Below are 20,707 nucleotides of genomic sequence, written 5' to 3'. Positions count from 1 at the left end.
TAGGACTCGTTTTACTGTGGATATAGATACTTTTGCAACAGTTTCTTCCAGCATCTTCACAAGGTCCTTTGCTGTTGTTCTGGGATTGATTTGCACTTTTCACACCCAAGTACGTTCATCTCTAGGAGACAGAACGAGTCTCCTTCCTGCGTACTATTGTTTGTACAGATGAACGTGGTACCGTCAGGCGTTTGGACATTGCTCCCAAGGATGAACCAGACTTGTCTCCAATTTTTTTTCTGAGGTCTTGGCTGATTTCTTTTGATTTTCCCATGATGTCAAGCAGAGGCACTGAGTTTGAAGGTAGGCTGTGAAGTACATCCACAGGTACACCTCATATTGACTCAAACTATGTCAATTAGCCTATTAGAAGCTTCTAAAGCCATGACATCATTTTCTGGAATTTTCCAAGCTGTTTAAAGGCACAGTCAATTTAGTGTATGTAAACTTCTGACCCACTGGAAATGTGATACAGTGAAATAATCGGTCTGTAACAATTGTTGGGAAAATGACTTGTGTCATGCACAAAGTAGGCGTCCTAACCGACCTGCCAAAACAATAGTTTGTTAACAAGAAATTTGTGGAGTGGTTGAAAAACAAGATTTAATGTAAACTTCCGACTTCAACTGTGTGTGTATATATATATATATATATATATATATATATATATATATATATAATAAATAAATTAGGTAACAGTTGGGTAACAATGTTGAGAATGATTTGCCAAGTCATTAGTGATGTTCATTGACCAGACACACCTTGTCTGGGTCTTTTGGGAAGGGAGGGGGATCTTTTTCACATAACTTCTTACTTACACGTAGCTTTGGTCAAAATCTAGAGGAGAAAAATACAAAGAACCTCTTGTAGTCTCAATCCTTTCACACTAACAACAACCATACAACCAGGCGTGAATAAACATGCATTTAACAAAGACTTACTTTTATCCCTATGAGCACAAGATGTTGAAAATACATACACTACCGTTCAAAAGTTGGGGGTCACTTAGAATTGTCCTTGTTTTTGAAAGAAAAGCACGTTTTTTGTTCATTAAAATAACATCAAATTCATCAAAAATACAGTGTAGACATTGTTAATGTTGTAAATGACTATTGTAGCTGGAAATGGCAGATTTTTTATGGAATATCTACATAGGCGTACAAAGGCTCATTATCAGCAACCATCACTCCTGTGTTACAATGGTGTTAGCTAATCCAAGTTTCATTTTAAAAGGCTAATTGATCATTAGAAAATCCTTTTGCAATTATGTTAGCACAACTGAAAACTGTAGTGCTGATTAAAGAAGTAATACAACTGGCCTTCTTAAGACTAGTTGAGTATCTGGATTATCAGCATTTGTGGGTTCGATTACAGGCTCAAAATGGCCAGAAACAAAGCACTTTCTTCTGAAACTCGTCAGTCTATTCTTGATCTGAGAAATGAAGGCTCTTCCATGCGATAAATTGCCAAGAAACTGAAGATCTCGTACAACGCTGTGTACTACTCCCTTCACAGAACAGCGCAAACTGGCTCTAATCAGAATAGGAGTGAGAGGCCCCGGTGCACAACTGAGCAAGAGGAAAAGTACATTAGAGTGTCTAGTTTGAGAAACAGACGCCTCACAAGTCGTCAACTGGCAGCTTCATTAAATAGTACCCGCAAAACCCCAGTCTCAATGCCGAAGAGGCGACTCCGGGATGTTGGCCTTCTAGGCAGAGTTGCAAAGAAAAAGCCATATCTCAGACTGGCCAATAAAAATAAAAGATTAAGATGGGCAAAAGAACACAGACACTGGACAGAGGAACTCTGCCTAGAAGGCCAGCATCCCGGAGTCGCCTCTTCACTGTTGAAGTTGAGACTGGTGTTTTGCGGGTACTATTTAATGAAGCTGCCAGTTGAGCACTTGTCCTTTTACTCAATTGTGCACCGGGGCAACCCACTCTTCTTTCTATTCTGGTTAGAGCCAGTTTGCACTGTTTTTCTTGTTATATGAGATCTTCAGTTTCTTGGCAATTTCTTGCATGTTCCTCACTGGTCTGGCGTAGAAGATAGCGCTCACCTCCTTCTTTGGTCTCTTTTGGATGGCTGGGAGTGCCGTCTTCCTTACTTCGTCCCCCGTTGACTTCACCCTCCGTCCGTCCGACTGGAACCACAACATCAGAGTCGTGTTCATTAGACACCAAATAGAAGAAAACAGACAAACAGGGCGGGACTACCTGGACTTATAAGAAAAGCAAATTTTCGCTACATTTTTGCTACAGTGTTTTGACTGTACCTCTGGAGAGTCCAAGAGAGCAGAGTCACTGTATCTGTCCTCAGGGCCCCTGGCTGCCTTCCTGCCCTGAGCAAGACAAAGGGAGACAGTGTGTACCTTTATTACCACGCTCAATTGTCCTACAGACAAAATAAATATAAAATATGAATCAGTAGATGATACGCACGAAGTAGCTTACCTCATATCTCCTTGACAGCCTTCTAATTCCAGGGTAAATTCTGGAAAATAATGGAAAATTTAAATTCACATAATATAGAATTCAATATTTTATTTTATTTAGAATAAAATACACACACTAGTCTTTAGTCTTGTCTGTCTAAAAGCTGTTCTATTGTCAGATTCTCTAAAATTTCTGTACACATGATAATTCCATCTATACCTCTCAGTGGCTTTAGGAACCAACAGCTCCACGTAGGGAAGCTTATTGAACCTCTCTGCTCCCACTGCCACGTAGTACTGGCCACTCTCCAGCTCATCTGCACTGGACACGGTCACACCCTCTAGAGTGCACAGCCTAAGAGGTAGCAGGGTCAACGGTCAGGGGGTCACTAATGGGGTCAGAGAGCCTTTAGCCTTTTGGTGGCCCTAAGTGAGATTTGGTTGGCGGCAACAACAAAGAATCTGTCCCCTCTCTTGACGACGGAGAGAAAAATGAAAGATTGTAAACTTAATTTCCTGCAATTCTACCCATTTTGCCATGGGGAGTAGAGAAATGTTGCAGTTTTAATTTATGTAAATCTACACATTTTGCCATCGGGGCGGAGAGACGTTAAGCAATTTTTTATAACACATTTCATGCATTTCTACTCATTTTGCCATGGGGCAGAGAGACATATTTTTTATGTTTTACTTAGCTGACATTGCTAATTGTTAGCTGACATGGCTAATTAACTGACGGTCAGTGACTGACATAACAAGAGAAAACCTGCTGAAGCGGAACCAAATTTTGAAATTCCACCTTGTGTATTCTACTATTCTAACTCTTAACAGTAAGTTGAGACCCTGACTTCGTTCCTATTTTTTATATATGTTTTTGCTGTTGTGGGCCCCCTGGCGACCTCCTATGTCGCTTATGCCTGGAGCCTGCCCTGGAGAGACTGTTATCTGTGTACCATTAGGTCATTAGACTGCCATTACCTGTAATAGGTCAAACATGCTGTGAGGGTGTGACAGCTGTGTTGTCCTATGTGATCAGTCTCACAGTGTGTTTCTATGCGTGCGTTTGTGTGCCTGTATGAGTATGTGTGGTGTGTGTGCGCGTTTGGGTCTGACCTGCGCACGGCTCCAGTGCGTAAATTGGCCTTCTCTGTGATTAGACCGAGGATCTGATCCAGGTCTCGCTGCCAGGTCCTGGGAATGATGAACCGGAATGGCAAGCTATTAGGTCCAGAGGCTATGGAGGCAAGCCCTGTTAGTATCACTCATTGTTTCTGACCACATAATATAACAATAAATCAATACTTCAAACTAAACCTAGCCACAGACAGATAATGTTTCTACAGTGTTTCCACTTTGATACTATGCAACATTGTTGTTGTATTTAAACCAAGCGGTAGGCATGGGGGGGCTGCCAGTGAGGGGCTGCGTACAGATGTAGGATCTTAATTTGATTACTCTTTTGTTGCGGCACAGCAGGAAATGCAAACTTGTAGTTTATTTGGGTTTTAAAAAGTTTGTCATTTCCACTTTGAAATTTCAGACTTGATTTGCCCTAATGAAAAATGTATCAATCCCAATAAAAATGGCCATGAATTATAACCCACATGCTAATTCACATTTCCTGTTACTGCAGGATTATTTACCTGCTGCAGCAAACTGGCTCAAACTAAGATCCTACATCTGTAGGCTGGGTATCAGGCCTGCCCGGGCATGTTCAGAGCCCTGATAACACAGTGGCAAAACAACATCTGTGCCAACCCAAGTGTCACACAATTCCCTTTCTACTGTTTCATATTAACTCAGTGGTGTAAAGAAAGAATGCTGACGGGCATGTTATGGTGGCCTTTCTGGTCCCAGTCAGATAATGGAGATTTATATTATTTTTAGGAGTACGATATTGCTCCAAAGCAGTACACACTCCACAGCTAAAAATGAAATACATTCATATCTTGCTATCCAACCAATTGGACTGAATAAAAAGCAAGCACTTTCCATTGTGCGAATGGCTATTGAGATGCTACGCTTGAAATGGCCTTGTATGACAAGCATCCGTGACACGTCCGAGAGTCCTTTGCATAATATTACCTCATCAAGATCTATCCTCCTTTGATATATGAATGCATCTGATGATAAAGAGAGCTATTGAAATGGGCCAACAATTACCTAAGACACTGGGTGACAGCTTGAATACAGCACAGAACATTGATGTTATTATGGTGCTTATTTCCCTATTCGTCTTGGGACCGGTTCAGATCCACCTGATTTGAGTGGGCGTGTTAGTGTGACCATCCCCCTCGGAGCGTTCCAGTGGCGAGTCCGAGATGGGTTAGGCATGGATTAATGAGTAATGGACCCGACAGAGAGCCGCCACACACAGAAAACCATATTGAACCTAACCTGTGCTCCTTCTCTGGGTACAGACTGCTTCTACAGCCCTGTGTTCAAATAACTGTATGGAAAAACCAAGAGACGTGTTAAGGGTTCACACGTCATCACCAACGTCAATGAGACATAGAACGCTTGACCCATGTCTGTATAAAATATTTGCATAATGGTTTACTAGCTTCATGTGTATTAGGCACACAATGCATACATCTCATAGGAAACGTAACATTTTCACAAAATAATGTAACCTACTGTATCTAGACATTTACACACGTCATGGTAGACATGAATAAATTGACCAATGCCATTGAACATACAGGTGTAGAATTAAGACAATTTCTAGAGAATTCATAATTCTGCCTGGTAGACTACTACTCACTCCAGCTTCTTGAACCTCTCAAAGCCTGCAGCTACGTACTTGGCCCCGGTCTGGAGGTCATGCAGCTCCCTGACCCGGTGTCCCTGACGGGGGTGTACAGGGTCCTCACGGCTAGCAGAGCCTGGATGCAGTGGGTCATGTCATTGAGGAATGCCTCCATGGTGGCCACCTGTCGATGGTTGACCACGAACCTCCTGCCAGAGTAGGAGTCACCGTTCCTGTAGACCATCACGCTCTTGACCGGAGGCAGGAGGAGAGTTGCTGACACACTAGAAGCCATTTCACCAGATGCTGTCTTTGTCCCCGTCTGCTCTGGGTCTAACACACCACCTCTCATACACTCAAACCTTAGAAGGCTAGAAGAGTGTCGAAATGTTTGAATTAGAAGGTGAGACCCACTTCTGTTGTTGTGTTCTGTGTGGTGGTCTCTCACAGCTCTGGACTCTCCCGCTTTCTCTGCTCTCTCTCTCTCACACACACACACACACACACCTCTGGCGGCTGTGAGTATTCCCTGGTTGCCATGGCAGCAGGGCCAGCAATGACTGGCTTTGTTGGCAAAACCATCAGCAGCAACGAATGACAAGAAGAGGGAGAGTGCAGGAGCAATAGTCAGAGAGAGAGCAAGGGGACAGTGTTGTAAGCTGCATAAATAAGACAAACCATAAACCTATGCATCATCTTAAAAAAAAAAAAATACAAAAACCTGTTGAACTGACATGGTCAAATTCACAAGTGAAGCCTAATGCTAGTTCTGTAGTATGTACAACGGAAACAGTAGTTAAAGCTCAGGGATAACCCCTCTACAATAGGTTAGGCTCTGGGAGTTGACTTGAGGGAGTTGGAATACCTTTTCCCATTCATCCATTTCAAACATTCTCCCTTGCTTGACCTTTTATGGGCTGTCTAGAAAGCAGCTTTTGTGTAGTCGATATCCACACAAACAAGAACAGTATGTTGAATTGTATAACTGCACTTTAATGATTGTATTGAGTATGTGGTCTCAATGGGAAATACGAGCTTGTGTGGATCACCTGAGATAAACTAAAGGCAGCAGGAATTCCCTTGAATCTCTCCCATAACTTATTTGAAAACAATGGAGATCACCATAGTTATATGGAACGATGAAGACGATAGCAGTGACGTGAAGAAACATCACATATAGCACTGACAGCAACAACATAAGTATTATTATTTAAAAAAACATAGCTATAATATATTTGACCACGTCATCACTGGATAGTTACAAACATAAACGTTATTCATAATATGTTTTCCCCAAACATTCACTCTGTGCCACTCATACACATCTTGAATAAATACCCCCCCTAAAAAGTATACATTTAATTATACCCCTCCCAGTGTGGGATAGCTAGATTCATTTATTTGGTATATGATTATTTATATATCGTAACATAATTTCATTTATCAACATGGGGAAAGATTCAGTCCTTCAGATCAATGTCCAGTTTAGAGAAACAGCCTCTCCTTGGTCCTCTGCCATTAGGAAATATTCAGTCTCTCTTTCAGTGACAGGTACTGAGAGAGAGAGAGAAGAGAAAGATAATGTAATTGTTAACCTTGCATTGAATATTGGTCTTATTCTTCAACACAAATCAATGAAAACAATGTGACAATGACATAACATTTGAGAAAACGGCTTTCACTTTTTTACGGCTGGCAATAGCTTGTTGAAGCCATAGCATCTCCATGGCCAAAGTGTTCCTGTGTAGCTGCAAGGCTTCAGGGGTATGGGGCTCGTCCTGGGCCAGACTACACCACTGCTGGGAACCTGGGAAAAGGCAGACACGTTCAGAGCAAGTCATTAACTTACATGCCCTAAAAACAATGAGTATAAAGTCTCTAAAAAACAAGCATATTTGGATTCACACATACTAAACTTTTATTTGACCCACGCACACCTTACCTTTCTGAGTCTCCCCCTCACCCCCAGGTGGACAAGAAGAAGGACTGGAGGAGCCCCTGGAGATGGATGCCTGTCCATGGCTGTAGGGGTCATCTCTCTCTGGTTCTAGCCTATCAGACATAAGCTGTGCCCCTTCTCTCTCCCCTGGCTGCTCCAGAGGATGGCTTCCCCCGTCTGGTGCTTCTTCCGCATGTTTTTTGGTGAAGATACCAGATGGGCCATCCTGTATGGTAGAGTACAATAACATTTGTTAGATACACAAACTGTGCAGAAAATGACAAGCAGAACTCAGAGTCTTCGAGAGAATGGCAAACTCATCAAGGACCTCAGCCACCCTAGCCATGGTTTGTTCACCACGCTACCAGAAGGTGGAGACAGTACAGGTGCATCAAAGCTGCATCAAAGCTGGGGTCGAGAGGATGAAAAACAGCTTCTATTTCCAGGCCACCAGACTTAAATAGTCACCACTAGCCGGCCTCCACCCAGTACCCGGCCCTGAACTTTAGTCAGGCTACCATCCGGAACTCAGCCCTGCACCTTAGAGACTGCTGCCCTATGTACATAGTCATTGAACACTGGTCACTTTAACAATGTTTATATATTTTCTTACCCACTTCACATGTATATACACTGCATTCTAGTGAAGGCTCAACCTATATAACTACTGCTGTACACAGCTTTTCTATTCATATACTGTCACTCCATAATGTCTATACACACACACACACACACACACACCATCATATAAGTTTTAGAACACCTACTCATTCAAGGGTTTTTCTTTAATTTTACTATTTTCTACATTGTAGAATAACAGTGAAGACATCAAACCTATGAAATAACACATATGGATTCATGTAGTAACCAAAACAGTGTTGAACAAATCAAAATATATTTTAGATTTGATTCTTCAAATAGCCACGCTTTGCCTTGTTGGGTTCTGAGAATATGATATATACTTAGTCATGTCACTGAGGGAGAGAGGGTAATTTATAACGTTTACATTATATCAGGGATCCTATTGAAATATTGAGTGCTTAGGGCTACACCAGAAGATAATGGTTATCTGCAGGAGGAAGGTACAGTTGAAGTCGGAAGTTTACATACACTTAGGTTGGAGTCATTAAAACTCGTTTTTCAACCACTCCACAAATTTCTTGTTTTAACAAACTATAGTTTTGGCAAGTTGGTTAGGACATCTACTTTGTGCATGACACAAGTAATATTTTCCAACAATTGTTTACAGACAGATTATTTCACTGTATCACAATTCCAGTGGGTCAGAAGTTTACATACACTAAGTTGACTGTGCCTTTAAACAGCTTGGAAAATTCCAGAAAATTACGTCATGGCTTTTGAAGCTTCTGATAGGCTAATTGACATCATTTGAGTCAATTGGAGGTGTACCTGTGGATGTATTTCAAGGCCTACCTTCAAACTCAGTGCCTCTTGCTTGACATCATGTGAAAATCAAAAGAAATCAGCCAGGGCCTCAGAAAATAAATTGTAGACCTCCACAAGTCTGGTTCATCCTTGGGAGCAATTTCTAAACGCCTGAAGGTACCACGTCCATCTGTACATACAATAGTACGCAAGTATAAACACCATGGGACCACGCAGCCGTCATACCGCTCAGGAAGGAGACACGTTCTGTCTCCTAGAGATGAATGTTCTTTGATGTGAAAAGTGCAAATCAATTCCAGAACAGCAGCAAAGGACTTTGTGAAGATGCTGGAGGAACCCGGTACAAAAGTATCTATATCCACAATAAAACGAGTCCTATATCGACATAACCTGAAAGGCCGCTCAGCAAGGAAGAAGCCACTGCTCCAAAACCGCCATAAAAAAGCCAGACTACAGTTTGCAACTGCACATGGGGACAAAGATGGTACTTTTTGGAGAAATGTCCTCTGGTCTGATGAAACAAAAATACAACTGTTTGGCCATAATGACCATCGTTATGTTTAGAGGAAAAAGGGGGAGGCTTGCAAGCCGAAGAACACCATCTCAACCATGAAGCATCATGTTGTGGGGGTGCTTTGCTGCAGGAAGGACTGGTACACTTCACAAAATTGATGGCATCATGAGGATGGAAAATTATGTGGATATATTGAAGCAACATCTCAAGACATCAGTCAGGAAGTTAAAGCTTGGTCGCAAATGGGTCTTTCAAATGGACAATGACCCCAAGCATACTTCTAAAGTTGTGGCAAAATGGCTTAAGGACAACAAAGTCAAGGTATTGGAGTGGCCATCACAAAGCCCTGACCTCAATCCTATAGAAAATTTGTGGGCAGAACTGAAAAAGCGTGTGCGGGCAAGGAGGCCTACAAACCTGACTCAGTTATACCAGCTCTGTCAGGAGGAATGGGCCAAAATTCACCCAACTTATCGTGGGAAGCTTGTGGAAGGCTACCCAAAACGTTTGACCCAAGTTAAACAATTTAAAGGCAATGCTACCAAATACTAATTGAGTGTATGTAAACTTCTGACCCACTGGGAATGTGATGAAAGAAATAAAAGCTGAAATAAATCATTCAAGGCTCACTTAACCAGCATGGCTACCACAGCATTCTGCAGCAATACGCCATCCCATCTGGTTTGAGCTAAGTGGGACTATCCTTGGTTTCTCAAATGATTGTCTCGCCTGGTTCACCAACTACTTCTCTGATAGAGTTCAGTGTGTCAAATCGAAGGGCCTGTTGTCCGGACCTCTGGCAGTCTCTATGGGGGTGCCACAGGGTTCAATTCTTGGGCCGACTCTCTTCTCTGTATACATCAATGATGTCGCTCTTGCTGCTGGTGATTCTGTGATCCACCTCTACGCAGACGACACCATTCTGTATACTTCTGGCCCTTCTTTGGACACTGTGTTAACTAACCTCCAGACGAGCTTCAATGCCATACAACTCTCCTTCCGTGGCCTCCAACTGCTCTTAAACGCAAATAAAACTAAATGCATGCTATTCAACCGATCATTGCCCGCACCTGCCCGCCCATCCAGCATCACTACTCTGGACGGCTCTGACTTAGACTACGTGGATAACTACAAATACCTGGGTGTCTGGCTAGACTGTAAACTCTCCTTCCTGACTCATATTAAGCATCTCCAATCCAAAATTAAATCTAGAATCGGCTTCCTATTTCGCAACAAAGCATCCTTCACTCATGCTGCCAAACATACCCTCGGAAAACTGACCATCCTACTGATCCTCGACTTCGGCAATGTCATCTATAAAATAGCCTCCAACACTCTACTCAACAAACTGGATGCAGTCTATCACAGTGCCATCCGTTTTGTCACCAAAGCCCCATACACTACCCACCACTGCGACCTATATGCTCTTGTTAGCTGGCCCTCACGTCATACTCGTCGCCAAACCCACTGGCTACAGGTTATCTACAAGTCTCTGCTAGGTAAAGCCCCGCCTTATCTCAGCTCGCTGGTCACCATAGCAGCACCCACTCGTAGCACGCGCTCCAGCAGGTATATCTCACTGGTCACCCCCAAAGCCAATTCCTCCTTTGGTCACCTTTCCTTCCAGTTCTCTGCTGCCAATGACTGAAATGAACTGCAAAAATCTCTGAAGCTGGAGATTCCCATCTCCCTCACTAGCTTTAAGCACCAGCTGTCAGAGCAGCTCACAGATCACTGCACCTGTACATAGCCCATCTGTATACAGCCCATCTACCTCATCCCCATACTGTATTTATTTATTTATTCTGCTCCTTTTGCACCCCAGTATCTCTACTTGCACATTTCATCTTTTGCACATCTACCATTCCAGTGTTTAATTGCCATACTGTAATTACTTTGCCACCATGGCCTATTTATTGCCTTAATTCCCTTATTTTACCTAATTTGCACTCACTGTATATAGACTTTGTTTTCTTTTTCTTCTTCTTCTGTATTATTGACTGTATGTTTTGTTCATTCCATGTGTAACTCTGTGTTGTATGTGTCTAACTGCTATGCTTTATCTTGGCCAGGTCGCAGTTGCAAATGAGAACTTGTTCTCAACTAGCCTACCTGGTTAAATAAAGGTGAAAAAAAACGTACAAAAAAACTGGAGAATGACCCAACACACCTCCGGCTGTGTAAGGGCTATTTGACCAAGAAGAAGAGTGATGGAGTGCTGCATCAGATGACCTGGCCTCCACAATCACCCGACCCCAATCCAATTGAGATAGTTTGGGATGATTTGGACCGCAGAGTGAAGGAAAAGCAGCCAACAAGTGCTCAGCATATGTGGGAACTCCTTCAAGACTGTTAGAAAAGCATTCCTCATGAGCTGGTTGAGTTAATTCCAAGAGTGTGCAAAGCAGTCATCAAGGCAAAGGGTGGCTACTTTGAAAAATCTCAAATACACTTTTTTTGTTTACTACATGATTCCATATGTGTTATGTCAAAGTTTTGATATATTCCCTATTATTCTACAATGTAGAAAATAGTAATAATAAAGAAAAGCCCTTGAATGTGTAGGCGTTCTAAAACTTTTGACCGGTAGTGTACATATATATTTACATTCCAGACTGACATTGCTCATTCTAATATTTCTAAGTTGCCTTTGTTTGTTTGTGTATTGTTCGTTTTTACTGCACTGTTGAAGATACAGTGCAGTCGGAAGGTATTCAGACCCCTTGACTTTTTCCACATTTTGTTATGTTACAGCCTTATTCTGGAATAGATTATATAAAAAGACAAAATCTCATCAATCTACACACAATAACAAAGCATAATCAGGTTTAGACATTTTTGCAAATAAAACACTGCAATACCTTATTTACATAAGTATTCTGACCCTTTGCTATGAGACCCGAAAGGTGCATTCTGTTTCCATTGATCATCCTTGAGATGTTTCTACAAGTTGACTGGAGTCCACCTGTGGTAAATTCAATTGATTGGACATGATTTGGAAAGTCACACACCTGTCTATATAAGGTCCCACAGTTGACAGTCTTTGTCTGAGCAAAAAAAGCCATGAGGTCGAAGGAATTGTCCGTAGAGCGCTGAGACAGGATTGTGTCGAGGCACAGATCTGGGGAAGGGTACCAAAAAATGTATGCAGCATTGAAGGTCCCCAAGAACATAGTGGCCTCCATCATTCTTAAATGGAAAAAGTTTGGAACTACCAAGACTCTTTGGCCAAACTGAGCAAACTAAGAAAATGTGGGAAAAGTAAAGGGGCCTGAATACTTTCCGAATGCACTGTAAGCATTTCGCTACACCCGTGATAACATCTGCAAAATGTGTGTACACATCCAATAACATTTTATTTTAACCCTTAAAATGCTTACGTCTTTGAAGTGAGGAATGGCAATAATGTTCCCCTTCCAATCTAAATGGTTCACTTCTCCATCGATATCTCTCACAATGTCCTCAAACTCTGAACGTGCGCAGTTGATCTCCTTTCTCATCAGATATCCACGAGCGTGTGCCTGTGGGAAAGGGATGAGGTGACCACTGTGTTAGTGTTAGCTACAAAACCTGGCGAGGTTAGATTTGTTAGCTAGTAGTAGTGTAGCAATTGACAACTAGAGCTAAGTTTGAACCAACAACCCTTCAGTAACAGGGAGAGCACATTACCACCTCTGCCATTAAGGTCCCTCCAGACCTATTGGCAGGGGCTGTTGTATATAGGATGGCATTGACCACATTATTCCACCTCTCCGGAGAAGCCTCTATTCCCAATGCAAATGAAACACTTCCATCAAATGAAGGAGACTTCTGGGATAATCTACCCACCTTTAGAGCAAGGGTACAGCTAGGGCATGAACAAACAATTGGCTACTGTACTGTATGTTGCAGAGCATGTTGAAGTACACTTTCCTACTGTGCCATAAAGGTCCAGACCGTTTGGCTGAGTACATTCACATACAGGGAATCTACACTATCATAAAAAGCTAGCTACATACATTTTGTGAATACAACCCTGTGCAACAGACTGTAGTAAGCTACAATACTGTATTTAGCTAGCAGCTAGAACGCATCGTATACGTTAACGTTAGCTAGTAACTTAAGCCTCCCACCCACACTCAGTCCCCACTGCCAGCCAACACTAGCTCAAGTTAGCTTTGAAGCTGCTTTCAAGCAAAATGCACGCCGCTATAGTAGCAATACAACACGGATACGCAAACGAGTGGTCTTTGTTTGGAGACGTTAGTTAGTTAGTTGCTTGCTTGCTTTTACCTGAAAAAGTATGAAAATCCACTCGCTTCCCTCCATTGCTATGGTAACGAGGCAAAGTTCGCGGGAAATAAACCGACTTTTGTTCCTTTTCCGGTGTCACAACCACGTCAGGTGAAAATGAAAAGTCCCTTCGTGAAATGTGTAATTTAAAATATATATGAACATCTCCTTATAAGTTGGAAACTCGTCTATATTTCTAATATGTTCAACGCTATTATTAATCATGTCTGCTTTATGTTGTTATTTGTGTTTATTTTGAAAAATATGTGAGCGACCCCGGAAGTACTTATTTTTGCAAGCTTCGTAACGTTACCGCTGTCCAAAAATAATCGTCTGTCAACGCCACACGCGAAAATGAGTGGTGTGAACCAAATGACCTTGTTCCAGACGTGGGGAGCATCTGTTCCGCAAAAGGTTAGTCAAACGAATAATGTAAAGAAGTCTTCCGGACGACGAAAAACAACCCAAAACAGCAGGGGCAGCACCGCAGCCTCAGTCAAGACTCAGAAGAGGGCGACTGGTATAACTTTGCCGCCCCCGGCGCCACGTAACACGCTATGGGGTGAATTTGGTCAGGGGTCCACAGCAGACAGCGAGGTGAGAGATGTCGAGGAGGTTGCTGCTGCTGCTGATGATGATGATGATGATGATGATTTAATGGTAGTTGCTGTTTATGAGGCGGAAAAGTCTTTGCAAATTGATGGAAACTTTGGACAACATAGTGAACACACAACAAATGTTGAGAGCACTTGTCTCACACAGATAAGCTCAAGTGGATCAACATATTACAAAGACTTCCCTGGCCTTGACAGCTCCTCTGCAAAGGTATGGATCTACCCCACCAACTATCCCATAAGGGACTACCAACTAAAGATATCGGAGGCAGCTTTATTTCAGAATACGCTGGTATGCCTCCCCACTGGCCTGGGAAAGACTTTCATTGCTGCTGTGGTAATGTACAACTTTTATCGATGGTATCCATCTGGAAAGATAGTTTTCATGGCACCAACAAAACCGCTGGTGGCACAACAAATAGAAGCGTGCTACAAAGTGATGGGTATTCCACAGACACACATGGCAGAGTTGACAGGTAAGTTGCCACGCATGTATCTTAAACGTGTTTAAACGGGGCCACGGCAAGGCTATAAAACATGTCTTGTCTGACATTTCCATTCCTTTTTCCACCAGGGAGCACGCAGGCTCAGCAGAGGCAGGAACTGTGGCGGTCCAGGCGCATCTTCTTCCTCACTCCTCAGGTATTGGTGAACGACCTGTCTCGAGCCACCTGCCCCGCGCTGAACGTCAAGTGTGTGGTGATTGACGAGGCTCACAAGGCACTGGGGAATCACGCCTATTGCCAGGTATCTAACACTTAAACCATACCTGAGAATGTTTCTGCTTTAACTGAGAAAGTTTGTGTTGAGCTTTACATTTTATGTGAATGACCATTACAGACCAGAGGTAAGCTATTTCACCACTGTTCTATAACTGATACTGGCTCCAGTTACCACCAGAGGAATTGATTGATTGATTGATATCATTTTTTAGATGATTAAAAGTAATAGGCTTGTCCAGCCGGTGACAAAATGACATGCATACAAGAAAACACAATAAAGCCCAGATGCTTATTTTCATTGTTGTCCTCAAAATCAAATCAAATCCTATGTTATTGGTCACATACACGTGTTTAGCAGATGTTATTGCGGGTGTAGCGAAATGCTTGTGTTTCTAGCTCTGACAGTGCAGTAATATCTAACAAATAATATATAACAATTGCACAACATATACCCAATACACAGAAATCTAAGTAAAGGAATAGAATTAAGAGTATATAAATATATGGGCGAGCAATGTCAGTGGCATAGACTAAGATACAGTATATACATACGAGATGGGTAATGCAAAATATGTAAACATTATTAAAGTGACTAGTGTTCCATTTATTAAAGTGGCCAGTGATTTCAAGTCTATGTATACAGGGCAGCAGCCTCTAATGTGCTAGTGATGGCAGTGAGATGGCAGCAATAATTATCAACAGCAGAGGTGCATGTTTGAGAGACCTTGTGAGAAAAATACCCCCAATCAAACTGCCATGTTGTTTCTCAGATATTGTTTTTGTGACACCTTAAAGCTATTCTCTGCATGTTGTCACTGCTTCTCTCCTCAGGTGGTGAGACAGTTGGGGAGCCAGACTCAACAGTTTCGCATCCTGGCACTCAGCGCCACGCCAGGTGGAGACACAAATGTGAGCAGCACAGCCTCTTCCACAACACTCTGAGGATGTTTACCACTATTATTTTGACCTTATGATGCTTGCAAAAGGGTATTAAATGGACTAACGTGACATTATGCACTGACATTATGTAATGATGTACCACTTCAACCATTTACAAGAGAACAGAAATGATATTCCACCTCAATAGTATTCACATTATGTAGGATTATCACCCAAATTGCCTACTTCCTAGAAATCTATCAACTCACGCCTGACTGTGTCTTCCTCTGCAGTCAGTGCAGCAAGTCATATCCAACTTGCTGATCTCCCACATTGAGCTGCGGTCTGAAGAGAGCCCTGACATCCAGGCCCACTCCCACCAGCGCAGCCTGGAGAAGGTGGTGGTTCCCTTGGGGGAGTCGCTGGCCGGGCACCAGGCCCTCTACCTACAGGTAGGCACCAAAGATCCTCTCATATCAGACTTGGTGGCACAGATTGTTTTCCTGGAAATGTGATGTAGCTTATGTCAACTAGAAAGGTAAACAGTGTTCCTATCTGTATGACAGCTGTAGAGCCTTCCAAAACACAATAATGATGTCTATGTTTTGTTCGCTTTTTGAACTTTGTGGTGAAGGAGTGGCCTCTGAGGCTGGTTCCCTTTTGACCCTGGGTTATGTGATATTTGTGTTGGTGCACTGTCACCATCTTCTGGCTGAGATTTGTTATTGCAGGATGTTTTTTCAACTGTCCCCTACATGGAAGTAAACATTCTCTTTTGCCATCTCAGTGTGGTACAACTTAATTCATTATTTCTAACGATATAGTGAGAAGCTGCATACCAGGGTGCACTGTGGTTGTTTGTCAGTGCAAATGAGCCGTCTGTACTGTTGTGCCCATTTCAGACTAATTGGTCTCAATTGGCTGGAGTGGTAGAATGTTGTGGCTGTAGAGCAAAGGGCCTATCCACCAGCTACTCCTCCAGCACTGTACCTCCAACCTCAATCACTGTCACCTGTCAAGCCACTGGAGCTGAAGTGACTGGCTGCTATGCGAATCAGATAAATGAACGCTCAGATAGGTGCTTCCCATGATCCAGCATTCCAGACAGCCTCTGGCGAGGAGGAGACTGGACTCGTGTGGTGCTGCCTGTAGTTGGTGCACCTCTTGTCTGATGTGCTGAATTTACAAAGTTACTCTCATGGTTTATGGTCTGGACAAGCTGCCATGGCCTCAACATTGACTAACTCAAAGTAGGTTTGCCTCAGCAAGCATCTCCTTCATGGTCTAGACTAGTTGCCCTCAACATTGACTAACAGTAGTAGGTTTGCCTCTCCCTGGGCGCCTCATTCCATAATATCAAAGGGACTGCCTGAGCCTACTTGAGGCTCCATGATATATTGTGCATGGTTCCCGCTTGTGAGGGATTGTGTTTCACACAAGTAATTGAGCCCACAATTATTCCCTTGTCATGGGAAAGAATATTTGTTCCCATTCCCTCTTTTGTAGGTTATATATTTTGATCTCATGAAAGAAACATGTTTTTGGGTGTGAATTAAGTAATTTGGCAGACATGTCAGACGTTCCCTCTGGAGATTTCCTGCTCCCTCAGGTACTGAGCTGGGGCTTAGTAACCTCATATGCCCCCATCTCACCTTCAGGTTTTGAATAGCCTTCAGCATGGTGCCATTTCCATGCTCACTGGTGCCAGATAGGTTTGAAACTAAACTTTACAGCTGTGGATCTGCTTCTGTGTGTCTGAACATGACTAATCAAGCTTTTTTTTGTATACTGGTAGTCTAGGTTATTATTGGGAAATATCCATCCCCACCATCATGGCTGAAATCACACAACGAAGATTTAATACCATTATTATTTCTTAAAATGTTTGGTTTCTTTTCTTTAACAAAACAATCAACAAATCCACAGCTCTCGTCGTTGCACTTCCTCAAAAATATTTACTGTACAGAACACTTTAACAAATCACAGGGAAAAAATTTGCAAAATCCACCAAATTGCATCCACTCCAACTGGATGTTCCCAAATGACCAGTCTGTTATACATGGAGTTCAAATCTTTAAGCATGTTCCAATTCTGTGCACATTAGGAACGTTAACATTATATCCTACTTAGTGTCTACATCATCTCTGATTCCGGCCAGCAAAACAACTAGCTTAGTGTAAAAAGCTGCAAAGGCCAAACACTTAGCCTAATAACCACCCCTGGAACAACTTGGTTAACAGGTGCGGGTTATATCACTATGCTGATCATAAAATTATGGGGATGACGATTTCTCAGAACTACTACATTTAGACTGGACTTGGCGATTTGAAGTGATTGAGATCCTATTAGTTTACATTCTGCTGAATGTGGTACGTGGTGAAATAATGGTCATTAACCCACACTGGGCAATGAGAAAGATGATGTCCTGAACAAGTCTTCACTCAGTGATGATTTGGCAAGGTACCTGACGTACAGTACTTTCTGTGACTGGCGTCATCACAGCTACTTTACTATACAGTCCGGTGTTAAGCAGTATAGGCCTAATTTTCCTCTAAAACAAGTATGATAGATCTATGTATTGTTGAGTCAACAAAATAGATGATACAGATGATCACTTTGACATTAAATTAATCCACTTAGTCATTGGTTTTATTAAAAAAAATATTTGTGAAGATAGAAAATACCTCCTAAAATCTTATTGAGTTAATGGATTTTCGTTAAATTGGATATAGATAACGCTGTGAACTAAAAACAATTAACTTTTCTAAAAATACAAAACACATCAGTGTGTGTATACGATAGGTTGCTCTATTTAAGTGCTCAATGCTTTTCCTCTCTTTTCAATGTTACTTGTTTCTCATCAGCAGTGCCAGGTAACTTGCACCAACATTGACACAAAGCAATGTCTGGATTGGAACAGTATGTAAAGAGACAGAAATAAGTAATATTGTACTGTAGTTTGAACAGCTTGTCTTTAAGCAGGGTTTTTCTGTATCAAAAAGAGGCTTAGGTGGTAGGCATGGCCGGGGGCATGGCAGGGGAACGGTCAGGCTGTCGGTGTGGCTGAATTTCAGAGAATTTTAGAGCCTCCCCCCGTCTAGCAGATTTTTTTGGCATTTAAGCTGATTTCCGGCAATTCTACACATTTTGCCTTGCAGCTGAAGAAATGTTGCAGTTTAAAGCACGTTTCCTGCAATTCTACATTCTGCCATGTAGCTGAGAGAATTTTGCAGTTTTAAAAGGTAGACTTAATGATATGACGTAGATGCAGAAAGTAAACAGCATAGTGGGTACATTTCCGCTCTTTTGGTTCCGTGGCGCCCACGTTGTAAGAGTGAAGCGAACCCGTGCGCATGTGCAGATACTGTGTATGACTGTGTGAGAGCGAAGTCTTGCGTCTTGCTCATCTCAATATTTGCACTGCTGCTCGTGGTCTACCTTTTAAAGCTAATTTCCTACAGTTCTATGCATGTGTTATTATGCTCGAAAACTAAATCTATACTGCTAAATTAAGTTTTTATTTTTTTCCTATAGGTGATTGTTAGTTCTTAAAAATAAAATATAGGTCCATTATCTAGTTTTAGTAGTTTAAGTTTACACTGAAATCATTTTCCCCATCACCCAAAAAGTTATCCACCCCAAATAATATTTTTCACTGTTTGGACTTAGGCAACCTAAAAAAAACATTTAGGCAGCCCGCCCAAGGATTAATGGCAGAAGAAACCCCGGCTTTAAGAATGAGGAATGCGTTGCCCCCGATCATAGAGAAATGTAGTATGCAGCAAATAGCATGCTTGATTGTCATACAGCAAAGGTCAGTGATTTTGGTTTGTAGTAATGCTTTTTTTTGTATGTTTTCTCTTTCTCGCAGTGCTTTGGTGGTATAGTGGGGTATTTGGAAAAAGCCACAATGGTTTTTCAATACTGTCAAAACTATTTATTGTATATTTATCTTTTAAGTTAATACATGCAGTCAACTTGTGCAATATGTTAGGAGATAAAGCAGATTGTGTTCTTCATTTCACCCGTCACATTATGAAGCTTACCGTAGTTCCCCAGAACAGTTGAGCTAATCATTTTTGTTTGTAAGTAGCACAATGGGAGAAAGCTAGTGCTTGTGAGTCCAGCTGTGCATTTAGTTTATCTTGTTAGTTAGCTAAGTAAGTGACTGGGCAGGGCATCATATAGTGCTAGCTTTCTGCCGTGTTTGAGAAGTCAAAGCGCTTTGGATGGGTATCTTGATTTTCTTGCGTTTATTTTTTTACCTTCTTGCCCCCTATTTATCTGAGCGAAGCAGGCAGACCCGTTGCCCTAGCGACTCCACACAGACACCGCTGTACTCGTACCACTCCAGAGCCAGTACTGTTCTCCCTTATAACAAGCATGCTTCAAAACTTTGTTCATTTGCACAATGTCTCTCGTTCACATTCGCTCGTAAATGTCCAAACTGACAAAAAGACATTCGGTAGCTACTACCTATACTTGTTTAACTTTGAGCTCGTTAGCATATTTAGCTAGCAGCCTCTATTGAAATTCGCTATTAGTTTGTGCTAATTTTGTTAGCCTTCTGGTAATAGACGCACAATGGGCATTGTTTTAGCGCCCCCCCCATGTGTACTAAGCGGTAATACCATAAATCCCGGGCTGAGAGAAGGACTGTATGACAATATGAAAATCTGGATACTGCACAACCCTAGTGTTTATACATTGACTGTTGGCCGTTTCAATACATGTTTATACAGTTCTGTGTTTGTCTATATGTCATTATGTTGCATCTTCAGTGTTTCCTTGACAGAAATAAAATGGCCTGCTTTACATACACTTCTTCACTGCTAATAAATCCACCCTCCTATCGCATTGTCTAAAGTTGGTAGTTATCATGGTGAAGATTGCAATTAGGTTTTTTCCCCCCACCTAATGCTGACTGGAATAGGTGTCATCGTGAACGATGACACCTATTGCTTGGTAAAGATTCAAGTTCTGTGAGGTTTACAGTGACTGGTGCAAGAATTAGATATCCACCCACTTTCCACAAAATATCAAGTAAACGTCACTTGGCTCCTCACCTTTCGGAGGAGGTCAAGACTATGTGAGGAGAACAGAGGTGCAGAGTAAAATCACTAGTTGGTCTATCAAAAAGGTGTTATCCCTTGAGTCAGTTGCTGTGGCCCCACAAA

At 42.1% G+C, this 20,707-nt stretch overlaps 3 protein-coding genes across 7 annotated transcripts in view; 1 reads left to right on the top strand and 2 right to left on the bottom strand.

The window, feature by feature from the left end:
• Positions 1 to 703: 703 nt before the first annotated feature.
• Positions 704 to 5,898, bottom strand: LOC106610651 (doublecortin domain-containing protein 2). The gene is given in 8 exon segments (XM_045723329.1): positions 704 to 837; positions 2,060 to 2,143; positions 2,276 to 2,341; positions 2,454 to 2,493; positions 2,655 to 2,789; positions 3,548 to 3,697; positions 5,199 to 5,292; positions 5,295 to 5,898. Coding segments are annotated over 8 exon segments (837 nt in total). The 5' UTR covers positions 5,536 to 5,898; the 3' UTR covers positions 704 to 810.
• A 257-nt stretch (positions 5,899 to 6,155) lies between these two features.
• Positions 6,156 to 13,462, bottom strand: iqcc (IQ motif containing C). Its single transcript, XM_014210093.2, has 5 exons — positions 13,316 to 13,462; positions 12,424 to 12,564; positions 7,126 to 7,348; positions 6,866 to 6,990; positions 6,156 to 6,737 (listed from the first exon to the last, which is right to left on the bottom strand). Exons 1-5 carry the CDS (start codon positions 13,349 to 13,351, stop codon positions 6,702 to 6,704), a joined length of 561 nt encoding a protein of 186 aa, XP_014065568.2. The 5' UTR covers positions 13,352 to 13,462; the 3' UTR covers positions 6,156 to 6,701.
• Positions 13,463 to 13,606: 144 nt separating this feature from the next.
• fancm (FA complementation group M) overlaps positions 13,607 to 20,707 on the top strand; it is an 80,126-nt gene continuing 73,025 nt past the window's right edge. For 4 of the 5 annotated variants that reach the window (XM_045723348.1, XM_045723347.1, XM_045723346.1 and 1 more), the window contains exons 1-4: positions 13,607 to 14,405; positions 14,504 to 14,676; positions 15,483 to 15,560; positions 15,824 to 15,982. In XM_045723348.1, the coding sequence (XP_045579304.1) occupies positions 13,670 to 14,405; positions 14,504 to 14,676; positions 15,483 to 15,560; positions 15,824 to 15,982 (1,146 nt within the window). In that variant the 5' untranslated portion in view covers positions 13,607 to 13,669. Of the gene's footprint in view, positions 14,406 to 14,503; positions 14,677 to 15,482; positions 15,561 to 15,823; positions 15,983 to 19,049; positions 19,345 to 20,707 lie in introns of those variants that run through there. The other variant, XM_045723349.1, reaches the window with a different exon arrangement.

Source organism: Salmo salar, chromosome ssa09, assembly GCF_905237065.1.
Source record: "Salmo salar chromosome ssa09, Ssal_v3.1, whole genome shotgun sequence".
Classification (NCBI taxonomy): domain Eukaryota; kingdom Metazoa; phylum Chordata; class Actinopteri; order Salmoniformes; family Salmonidae; genus Salmo; species Salmo salar.
Note: the sequence above shows the minus strand (reverse complement) of the source record. Positions and strands in the feature narration are given on the sequence as shown.